Consider the following 11,953-nt stretch of genomic DNA (forward strand, 5'->3'; position numbering starts at 1 on the left):
TGCTGCTATGAGCATTGGGGTGCATATGGCCCTTCTCTTCACTACGTCTGTATCTAAAACAAAATTGTCATCCATGTTTCCTGTATTGGACAGTGGAAAAACTCAAAGCCCAAGTTATAATCCAACCTCCACTCAGATTCCTTGGGATGCTAATTAATCTACCCAGCATAATTATTGTGTGGGTCTCCATGCCAGGAAACACACCACACTCTCCTGCTTCCCTCTGTCCTGGGGTAGCTGCTTGAGCTATTCTAGGTGGGGAGGTCTTGAGTTGCTTGGGCAGCAACTGGCTCATTATTAACCTGTTGTCTCTCAGCTCCAACCCTAGCCCTGGAACTCTGAGCCTGGGGTTCTGCAAACCATGTTTCACATTTGCAGCTGGATTTCTGTTAGTCTCTGCCCTGAGGGGGCCCCAGAGAAAGACTGAAACACTAGAGGCAGGGGGACTTGTTCTGTTCCACTTGCTTCCTGCTTCTGTCGGCATTGCCCTAATGCTATTTCTTTAACTTTGCAGCAGTGATTGGGCCCAGTGGCAGCAACTGGCTGCAGTTTTCACACTTGCAGGAGCAGCCCCATTAGCCCTGCAGGAAGTACTGGCATGTAGTCACCAATGTTGCCTACTCAGAGGTTTGAATCCCAGCTGAGCAGGAGCTCTCTCCTCCAAGGTCCTGAGGAAGCAGCACTCTCTGAGAAGTGCCTATTCCTCAGGGGCCTGAGTCTTAGCTCCGTAGAGTCTCTTCACACCACAGGAAGACCAGGGCTACCCAGGAAACACACCCCCATCAGAGGTCTCTGACCCAGCTCAGTGGAGCTCCTTCTCTGGGCTTCTCAGTTACAACAGCTCTAAGCTCTGTCTTGGTTCCTCCAATCCTCGGAGATAAAGCTTCCTTCTGCACTTGCTGTCTCTGTATCACCTCAGTGTTTGCTTCATGCCCTTACGGTCCTCTAAAACTTGTCTAACCAGTTCCAAATTAAATCTTCTCTGTGAAGTTGTGTGATATGATTTCTGTTTCCCAGTTGGACATTGGCTTACCATTGCATATAGGTTTCCGTTCAATGGGTGTTTGGTTTACTGTTGCTGCTGTTGCTGCTCCTGTGGTCTCCAGCCGGAGTGCTTCAGGCTCTGATAGATCTAAGCCCTACTCCATCAATTTCTGTCTCAGACACTTGACAGCATATCAAGGGCCAGAGCATATATTGCTCCAGGAGCAAGGAGACCATAATTCTGATTTTGTTGACATTTCTGGTGACCTTAGCTGCTATTTATTATGAGAGCTAAGAGTTCTTTCAGGCTTCCTCTTCCAGATTTCAGGATCCTTTTTAAAAAGGGGTCAACATGTGCCTCATTGCACAACTGGGCGGGAGAGGAATCTCTCTGAATGCTCTAGAGAACTTTCTCCTGATCTCATTCGTAGTTTGAGAGCTTTTATTTTATTCTTTGTTGTTGGGTGGAGTGTTCTATAATTGTTGATTAGAGCCTGATGGTTGATGGTGTTGAGTTCTTCTATATCTTACTGATTTTTTTGGCTACTTGTTTTATCAATTGTTAAGAGAGGGATTGTGAAGTATCCAAATATAATTGTTGATGGTCTTTTTTGCCTTTCAGTTCTGACAGTTTTTACTTTACATATTTTGCAGCTTTTGTGTTTGGTGCACACATTTAGGATAGCTGTGTTTTCTTTGTTGATTGATGCTCTCATCATTGTGTAATGTCCCTCTCTGAGTTTGGGAATTTTCATTGCTCTGAAGTCTACTATGTATGATATTAATATAACCACTCCTGCCTTCATTTGATAAATATTTACATGAAAATCTTTCCCCATCCTCTTACTTTCAAACTGCCTGTATCATTGTATTCAAAGTGAGTGTTTATAGACATCATATCGTTGGGTTATGTTTTTAAATCTATCTTATCAATATTTCTTTTAATTGGTGTATCTAGACCATTTACATTTTGATGTCTTAGGGCTTACGTCCACCATTTTACATTTTGTTTTCTGTTTGTTTTTCATTTCCATGTTTTCTTTTTCCTGCCTTCATGTGGGTTACTTGAACATTTTATAATAATTCAGTTTTGATTTATCTGTAATGCTTTTGAGTGTATGTATTTGCTTAGCATTTTTGGTGGTTGTTCTAGATATCATTTCCTGTATGTTCAGAGAACTTCTTCTGGTCATTCTTTTAGGATAGGTATGCTGGTGAGAAATTCTTTTAGCTTTCCTTCATCTGAGAGTGTTTTTATTTCCCCTTCATTCCGAAAGGATATTTTCACTGGATGTAGGATTCTGTATATTGGCAATAGTTTTCTTTCAGCACTTGAAAAAATATTGTGCTACTTCTTTTGGGCCCCCGTGGTTTCTGGTGAGAAATTTACTGTCGTTTGAATTGTTCTTTCCCATGGGTAATGTGTTGTTTCTTTCTTGCTGCTTCCAAACCTTTTCTTTCTCTTCACTTACCAGAAGTTTGAATACGACGTGGCTTGATATGGATTTATACGACGTGGCTTGATATGGATTTCTTTGGATTTATCCTATGTAGAATTTATTCAGCTTCTTGGATTTTTAAGTTATCTCATTTGCCAAATTTGAGAAGCTTTCGCCTTTGTTTCTTCCAAGTCCTTTTCCAGCTCCATTTTGTTTCTTTTCTTTTTCAGACTCCAGTGACACAAATGTTAGATCTTTTGTTATAGTTCCACAGGTCCATGAGGCTATATCTATTTTTTTCAGTCTATTTTCTTTTTGTTGTTCAGACAGTAATTTCTATTATTCTTTCTACAGTTCATTGATTTTTCCCTTTTATCCTTCATTCTGCTGTTGACCCCATTTATTGAATTAAAAAAATTATATTTTTCAGTTCCAAAATTTCCATTTGGTTCTTCTTTAAGCCTTTTATTTCTTGACTGAGAATTTCTACTTTTAAATTTGTTTCAAGCATGCTTGTAATTACTCATTGAAACATTTTTCTGATGGCTACTTCAAACTCTGTCAAATAATTCTAATATCTCTGTCATCTTGATGTTGGTGTCCATTAATTGTCTTTTTTTTCTTTCAAGTTGAGCTTTTCCTTGTTCTTGATAGGACAAGGTATTATCAACTGAAACCCGGGCATTTAGCTCTTGTTTAAACTTTGTGTTTTATCTGGTGTTCTTTGACATTGCTCTGGGAGAGTAAGGGAGAGCTTCACTTTATTACCACAGGCGGGGCTCCAAATTCCCCACTTGTGCTTTCAACTCCACCTTAATAGTGCTTTTAAGTTGGGACTTTATAAAGTCTGGGAGGATTATATACACTCAATCTTTGAAGATTTCATGGAGGACAATGGACATTTGGGAGTCCATATTATTATATTTGCATATGTAATGAAAGGGTAGCTATAATTTTTGTATTATAATTTTCTGTTTCCAACAATGCCCAATTAGTAGCCACCAGGGATCCTAGAGGGACATTGATCTCTAAATGGCTTTGTTCTATATTCTAATGAGGTCTGGTGTGTCTGGGGTTTGCCCACTGGTCCTGGTGGATCCTGATTGGTGTCAAGAGAGTCCAATGCTAAGAATATGATGGGGAAAATTAATTTCACTTTTATCTCAGCTTCTAATAACATGTGTATTCTCCTCAACCTAGAGCAGTCAGGAAGTGGAAATCCATTTTACCTACGCGGGAATGCATTTAAGAATACTATTAGAAGGGACCAGTTTGATCAGGAGGCTAATGTCTTCCACCATGCCCTGAAGCATTTGCCCAGCAAGCAGGGTCTCCTGCTGGTGGTGGCTGATGCAGGAGCAGAATGGGAGTTTGGGGAATCTGGAGCCTGCAAGGAAGGTATAAAAAGCATTTTGAAATTCCAAGTTAACTCACTCGCAGATTCCAGTAGAGTACTGGGGACCGTATGTACGTGCTCTCCTTTCTTTCCCAGGATTTCATCAGGCCAGATTGCCATGGATCTTTCGCTTTCACTTACCGCAGTTTTGGAAAGTTCTGATTTTGTATGAAGAAGCATGCTTAGTAGACATGTTATACATTTTGCACCTTTCTCTAGGATAAATTAGGGTCATTTCAAATGCACGTACTTCTCTCTCTCTCTCTCTTTTTCTTCCCCTCTTCCTCTCTCTCATACACACACACACACACACACACCTCTCTAAGTGCCTAGACCAGCATTTTGGTTTGTTGGAAGAGTGAAAGAGAGAGAGACTGAGTTCTGCTTATTGTGAGCTACATCTGGGTGACTACATGACCTTAGTGTGATTGGATTATTTTGCTGTTCATTTGTTGTAAATGGAAACAGAATCTGTTCCTCTTCAAGCTGTTTTAATATACTTCAAAGGGTGGCGTTTGACTAAGTCACACAGCCAGTTCAGAGATCTGAGATGAACGCTAGCTGACTAGAGTGACAAAGGCTCACATATGGAAGTTTATTAATTTAAAGGATAATAGAGAATATTTTATTTAGGTGGACAATAGAAGAGAGAATGAATCAGAAAATAATTGCCAGAGTCAAGGCATGCAATTTCCCTTTCTAGCCTCAGGCTAGTATCCCCTAAGTGAATGGACTGAAAGCGTCAGAAGATAAGAGATTCTCCCTTAGACTGATTACTTAGCACAGGAGGAAAGGAAAACTCTCCTCTCTTACTGACTAGTCTCAAGCTGTGTAGGAAAATGACCTGACCTGTGTCTCCAACAATATTAGAGTCCGTCTGCTACTCTAGTAGTCTCACTTTAGAGGGCTGTGGCTAGAACCAAAGGAAGTTTTCTTACAGGTGATGTTATGACTTCAGATATGAATGACAAATCCTAAAGACATCATAGGGGCATATTTTTTTTTGTGGGATGACTTACTCATGACTGTGTTTTTTCCCCTAAGGCTACAATTTTCCTTTTACAATATGTACCCTGTGGATGCATGATATGAGTGGTACCTTATCAAAAATGATCAGATATATAACTAAAAGAAGGATTTTTTTTCTGCTTGTCAATAGACTATAGAAAAATGACTAATACTATTAAAATTACATTATTCTTCATGAAAACTTATAGCCACATGCACAGTTCTTTATTATTTAACATAAATATATTCATAGATAAACATTTATTTTTACTTAATAAAGTGCACAAATTAGACATGAAATATGATGTTTAAAATAGTAGAAAAATCCAGTCACCATGCCTATACTATTTTATTTTTTATTTTTTCTGTTCTTAAAATTTTTTTTAATCATAGTTGACACAATGTTACATTAGTTTCAGGTATACAATACAGTGATTCAACAACTCTGTATGTTATACTATGTTCACCACAAGTATAGCGACCATCTGTCACCATACAACACTATTACAATACCATTGATTGTATTTCCTATGCTATACCTTTCATCCTTGTGGCTTATTCATTCCATAACTGGAAGGCTGTACCTCCCACTCCACCCATTTGCCTACACTGTGTTATGTGTTTAATAAAATAAAGTTCTTCATTCTTCAGTCATGATACTCTACAGCATAGCTCATAGAGTTGAAGAAATGGAAAAGTCAGTGATGGAGGATGCAAGAAACCAGACAGAAGTTCAGGAATTCACCCTTGAGGGATTTCCTAGTGTCCAACACCTTGGGAAGGTTCTCTTCCTGGTGCATCTGCTGGCATACCTGGCCTCCATCATGGGAAACATACTCATAATCACCATTACCTGGGCTGACCATCACCTCCAGACACCCATGTATTTCTTCCTCAGCAGTTTCTCCTTTTTTGAATGCTGTTTTATAACTACTGTTATTCCAAAATTACTGGCCATCTTTCTGTCAGGGAGGCAATCAATTTCCTTTGCTGCCTGCTTCACACAAGCCTTTGTCTTTCATTTCCTGGGAACAACTGTTTTCTTCCTTATGGCTGTACTATCCCTAGATCGGTACTTGGCCATTTGCAAACCTCTGTATTACCCAACCATCATGAACCCAAGGATGTGTTTCCTTCTACTCACTGCCTGTTTAGCTTTGGGATTTGTTCTCATGGTGGTTCCAATTATAATACTTTCCCAGTCATCCTTCTGTGGCCCCCATGTCATTCCTCATTTCTTCTGTGATTTTGGGCCCCTGATTCATCTCTCTTGTTCTGATACCAGATCTACTGAAATGTTGGCCTTTGTCCTTGCTTTGTTTGTCCTTTTGACATCCCTCATCATAACCATCATTGCCTACAGCAACATAGTAGTCACAATCGTCGGACTCCCATCAGCCAAGGAGAAACAGAAAGCTTTCTCCACCTGCTCCTCTCACCTCATAGTCCTCCCTCTGATGTACGGCAGCTGTATCTTTATATATGTGAAACCAAAGCAAACGAACAGGCTGGACTCCAACAGGGAGGCTGCCCTTGTGAACACGGTGGTGACCCCGCTGCTCAACCCTGTCATCTACACTCTGCGGAACAAGCAGGTCCACCAGGCTCTGAGGGATGCTCTATCCAGGGTTAGACTGCAGAAATAGAACCACAGACTGTCAGAGGGAGAATGCCCCTTCTACATCTAATGCAATCTCCTTCCTATTTCTGGAGTCGTCTATATAGACTTGCAAATGTGTTTTTAGAGGTTCTGCTTATTTATTCTTAGAATAGGGGCCAATTTATCTTATGATCCAGTATACTCCACTACTTGGAAGCTCTAACATTCTTCTTTATATTAGAGATGAAATTATCTTCCTGGATCTGTTCACTAGTTTTAGCTCAATAGGATTCAACAAATTTTAATGAACAGCCTCATATAGATGATTCTGTTTGATGCATGTAGAATCTCAAAGTTGGAAAGGTGTGTTTTCAAGTATCTACTTGTGGTAAGTGATGGGGATGAAAAATGAAATTCAAAAGAATTAAGAATATCAAATTGGTTCAAGGACANGAGAGAGACTGAGTTCTGCTTATTGTGAGCTACATCTGGGTGACTACATGACCTTAGTGTGATTGGATTATTTTGCTGTTCATTTGTTGTAAATGGAAACAGAATCTGTTCCTCTTCAAGCTGTTTTAATATACTTCAAAGGGTGGCGTTTGACTAAGTCACACAGCCAGTTCAGAGATCTGAGATGAACGCTAGCTGACTAGAGTGACAAAGGCTCACATATGGAAGTTTATTAATTTAAAGGATAATAGAGAATATTTTATTTAGGTGGACAATAGAAGAGAGAATGAATCAGAAAATAATTGCCAGAGTCAAGGCATGCAATTTCCCTTTCTAGCCTCAGGCTAGTATCCCCTAAGTGAATGGACTGAAAGCGTCAGAAGATAAGAGATTCTCCCTTAGACTGATTACTTAGCACAGGAGGAAAGGAAAACTCTCCTCTCTTACTGACTAGTCTCAAGCTGTGTAGGAAAATGACCTGACCTGTGTCTCCAACAATATTAGAGTCCGTCTGCTACTCTAGTAGTCTCACTTTAGAGGGCTGTGGCTAGAACCAAAGGAAGTTTTCTTACAGGTGATGTTATGACTTCAGATATGAATGACAAATCCTAAAGACATCATAGGGGCATATTTTTTTTTGTGGGATGACTTACTCATGACTGTGTTTTTTCCCCTAAGGCTACAATTTTCCTTTTACAATATGTACCCTGTGGATGCATGATATGAGTGGTACCTTATCAAAAATGATCAGATATATAACTAAAAGAAGGATTTTTTTTCTGCTTGTCAATAGACTATAGAAAAATGACTAATACTATTAAAATTACATTATTCTTCATGAAAACTTATAGCCACATGCACAGTTCTTTATTATTTAACATAAATATATTCATAGATAAACATTTATTTTTACTTAATAAAGTGCACAAATTAGACATGAAATATGATGTTTAAAATAGTAGAAAAATCCAGTCACCATGCCTATACTATTTTATTTTTTATTTTTTCTGTTCTTAAAATTTTTTTTAATCATAGTTGACACAATGTTACATTAGTTTCAGGTATACAATACAGTGATTCAACAACTCTGTATGTTATACTATGTTCACCACAAGTATAGCGACCATCTGTCACCATACAACACTATTACAATACCATTGATTGTATTTCCTATGCTATACCTTTCATCCTTGTGGCTTATTCATTCCATAACTGGAAGGCTGTACCTCCCACTCCACCCATTTGCCTACACTGTGTTATGTGTTTAATAAAATAAAGTTCTTCATTCTTCAGTCATGATACTCTACAGCATAGCTCATAGAGTTGAAGAAATGGAAAAGTCAGTGATGGAGGATGCAAGAAACCAGACAGAAGTTCAGGAATTCACCCTTGAGGGATTTCCTAGTGTCCAACACCTTGGGAAGGTTCTCTTCCTGGTGCATCTGCTGGCATACCTGGCCTCCATCATGGGAAACATACTCATAATCACCATTACCTGGGCTGACCATCACCTCCAGACACCCATGTATTTCTTCCTCAGCAGTTTCTCCTTTTTTGAATGCTGTTTTATAACTACTGTTATTCCAAAATTACTGGCCATCTTTCTGTCAGGGAGGCAATCAATTTCCTTTGCTGCCTGCTTCACACAAGCCTTTGTCTTTCTTTTCCTGGGAACAACTGTTTTCTTCCTTATGGCTGTACTATCCCTAGATCGGTACTTGGCCATTTGCAAACCTCTGTATTACCCAACCATCATGAACCCAAGGATGTGTTTCCTTCTACTCACTGCCTGTTTAGCTTTGGGATTTGTTCTCATGGTGGTTCCAATTATAATACTTTCCCAGTCATCCTTCTGTGGCCCCCATGTCATTCCTCATTTCTTCTGTGATTTTGGGCCCCTGATTCATCTCTCTTGTTCTGATACCAGATCTACTGAAATGTTGGCCTTTGTCCTTGCTTTGTTTGTCCTTTTGACATCCCTCATCATAACCATCATTGCCTACAGCAACATAGTAGTCACAATCGTCGGACTCCCATCAGCCAAGGAGAAACAGAAAGCTTTCTCCACCTGCTCCTCTCACCTCATAGTCCTCCCTCTGATGTACGGCAGCTGTATCTTTATATATGTGAAACCAAAGCAAACGAACAGGCTGGACTCCAACAGGGAGGCTGCCCTTGTGAACACGGTGGTGACCCCGCTGCTCAACCCTGTCATCTACACTCTGCGGAACAAGCAGGTCCACCAGGCTCTGAGGGATGCTCTATCCAGGGTTAGACTGCAGAAATAGAACCACAGACTGTCAGAGGGAGAATGCCCCTTCTACATCTAATGCAATCTCCTTCCTATTTCTGGAGTCATCTATATAGACTTGCAAATGTGTTTTTAGAGGTTCTGCTTATTTATTCTTAGAATAGGGGCCAATTTATCTTATGATCCAGTATACTCCACTACTTGGAAGCTCTAACATTCTTCTTTATATTAGAGATGAAATTATCTTCCTGGATCTGTTCACTAGTTTTAGCTCAATAGGATTCAACAAATTTTAATGAACAGCCTCATATAGATGATTCTGTTTGATGCATGTAGAATCTCAAAGTTGGAAAGGTGTGTTTTCAAGTATCTACTTGTGGTAAGTGATGGGGATGAAAAATGAAATTCAAAAGAATTAAGAATATCAAATTGGTTCAAGGACAGATGCAACGTGGTCAGTATATTGATTTTTTAAATGATTTTTTATTATATTATGTTAGTCACCATACAACTATATTGATTTTTGAAGGACACACATATGCATAACTGTCAGGATACTAATAACATTACTTGACTCAATTAAATTGTTTTCAATGGTGCATAGTTTTTATATAAATAGAATATAAATCTTTATAATTCTAGTTCCCACTATAATGAAGACACAAAAGTGTCTCTAATTGAAATCGAAAGTTCCCTTTGGTTTTACTGGTTTGCCGGTTGATTTCAGTACTAAAGACCTAATGATGGGGACCATAGGAAAGGAAACATTATGAGTTCTGGAACAAGGAATTGAGTAGTTAAGATTGTTTGCCTACTACAGGAAATTTAAAGGAACTGGGAGGAGGAATCTAATCAGAGGTAGAAGGGAGTCTAATGGTGACTGTAGAGTCTTTCCAAATAAATCTATAAACAAAGTATCTTTATTTGTGGAACGAGAGGTTTGATGTGATAATCTCTGGGTGTCCATTGTTAGTACTAGTGTGAAATGACTCTACTGCTACCAAAATTGACATGGAGACACACTGTAATAGAAATAAAATCTGAGGCTAGAAGAGAGAAAATGATGAGATGCTTTTGTTTGTTTTCATCTTTTGCTTTTTTTGAGTGCGTTCACACATGACATCTTTTTTTAAAATTTAAATTCAAGTTAGTTAACACATAGTATATTATTAGTTTCAGGGATAGAATTTAGTGATTCATCAGTTTCATATAACACCCAGTGCTCATTACATCAAGTGCCCTCCTTAATGCCCATCACCCAATTACCCCATCCCCCACCCACATCCCCTCCAGCAACCCTCAGTTTTTTCCCTATAGTAAGAGCCTCTTCTGGCTTGCCTTTTTCTCTTTTATGTGTCTGTTGGCCTTGTATATGTCTTCTTTAGAAAAATGTCTATTCAGGTCCTCTACCCATTTTTAAATCAGATTATTTGAATTTTTGGGGTGTTTAAGTTTTTTATATATTTTGGATATTAACCCCTTATTGGGTATATCGTTTGCGAATATCTTCTACTCAGTAGGTTGCCTTTTTGTTGATGGTTTCCTTCACTATGCAAATGATGTGATATTTTAGTGGAAGAATTACAACTGTAATTTAGTTATTCAAGACTTTCATAGGAAAGGATAGATTTGGACACAAAACATTGTAAGAAAAATCCTGGAGCTGGTGTTTGGTTGGAATGGTTGGTTAAGGGCCACTACCATGCTTTGCTCTGACTATATTATTCTGTTATTGCAAGGATAATAATTGACTGCATTATGAAGATTTCTGGCACACAATCATGTAAGAATTTGGAGAATGTATTTTACTCAACTAATAGAACACTATGCGTTTGTGAAGATTTCCATGTATTTTTTTGGTGTAGCCTTCTCTTTTTCTGATATTTCTGATATCTCTTTTTCTGGGATATTCCTTTTGCTCAAGGTATCACATTGTCAGTGATTTTTCCCAGAATGTCCAATGAACAATGTGGTTCTTGGCAGCAGGGTCTCCCCATAGGAGTGCACATGACAGTGGTCACTGGTGATGGCAGTTGGGCTGGGGGATGCAGGTGCACAGCTGCCGGGGCTGCCTGAAAGTGAGCCCAGTGGTGCAAGCTAGTGACAGGAGTCAGGGCCGTATCTGGGCCATGAGCAGCTAATCCAAAATATATGAAGAACTCACACAAGTCAATAATAAAAAAACACAATCCAAATAAAATAATGGACAAACACCTGAATAGACATTTTTTTTTCAAAGAAGACATACAAATAGCAATAGGTATATGAAGAGATGCTCAACATCAATAATCATCAGAGAAAAACAAATCAAAACCACAATGAATATTATCTCACACTTAGGCTAGGTTAGAATGGCTATTATCAAAAAATTAAAGGACAAGAAGTATTGGCGATGATGTGGAGAAAAGGGAGCCTTTTTACATTAGTTGATGAGAATCTAAACTGGTGCAGTCACTATGGAAAATGATATGGAGTTTCCTCAATTAAAATAGGAAGCAGGGGCGCCTGGGTGGCACAGCGGTTAAGCGTCTGCCTTCGGCTCAGGGTGTGATCCCGGCGTTATGGGATCGAGCCCCACGTCAGGCTCCTCTGCTATGAGCCTGCTTCTTCCTCTCCCACTCCCCCTGCTTGTGTTCCCTCTATCGCTGGCTGTCTCTATCTCTGTCAAATAAATAAATAAAATCTTTAAAAAAAATTTAAAATAGGAAGCAGCCCAAGTGTCTATCTATAGATGAATGGATAAAGAAGATGTTTATCTTCTTTACACATAACATACCACAAATATATATGTATACACACACACACACACACACACACACACA

The 11,953-nt window shown here is 39.0% G+C and overlaps 2 protein-coding genes across 2 annotated transcripts; both read left to right on the forward strand.

Annotated features, from left to right (window-relative positions):
• Positions 1 to 5,516: 5,516 nt before the first annotated feature.
• Positions 5,517 to 6,473, forward strand: LOC117802603 (olfactory receptor 2AP1-like). Its single transcript, XM_034661799.1, has one exon. The coding sequence runs from the start codon at positions 5,517 to 5,519 to the stop codon at positions 6,471 to 6,473; it is 957 nt and encodes a 318-aa protein (XP_034517690.1).
• A 1,738-nt stretch (positions 6,474 to 8,211) lies between these two features.
• On the forward strand, positions 8,212 to 9,168 carry LOC100483559 (olfactory receptor 2AP1). Its single transcript, XM_002931117.3, has one exon. The coding sequence runs from the start codon at positions 8,212 to 8,214 to the stop codon at positions 9,166 to 9,168; it is 957 nt and encodes a 318-aa protein (XP_002931163.1).
• The last annotated feature ends 2,785 nt before the right edge of the window (positions 9,169 to 11,953 follow it).

This window comes from Ailuropoda melanoleuca, chromosome 6 (assembly GCF_002007445.2).
Source record: "Ailuropoda melanoleuca isolate Jingjing chromosome 6, ASM200744v2, whole genome shotgun sequence".
Taxonomy (NCBI): Eukaryota; Metazoa; Chordata; class Mammalia; order Carnivora; family Ursidae; genus Ailuropoda; species Ailuropoda melanoleuca.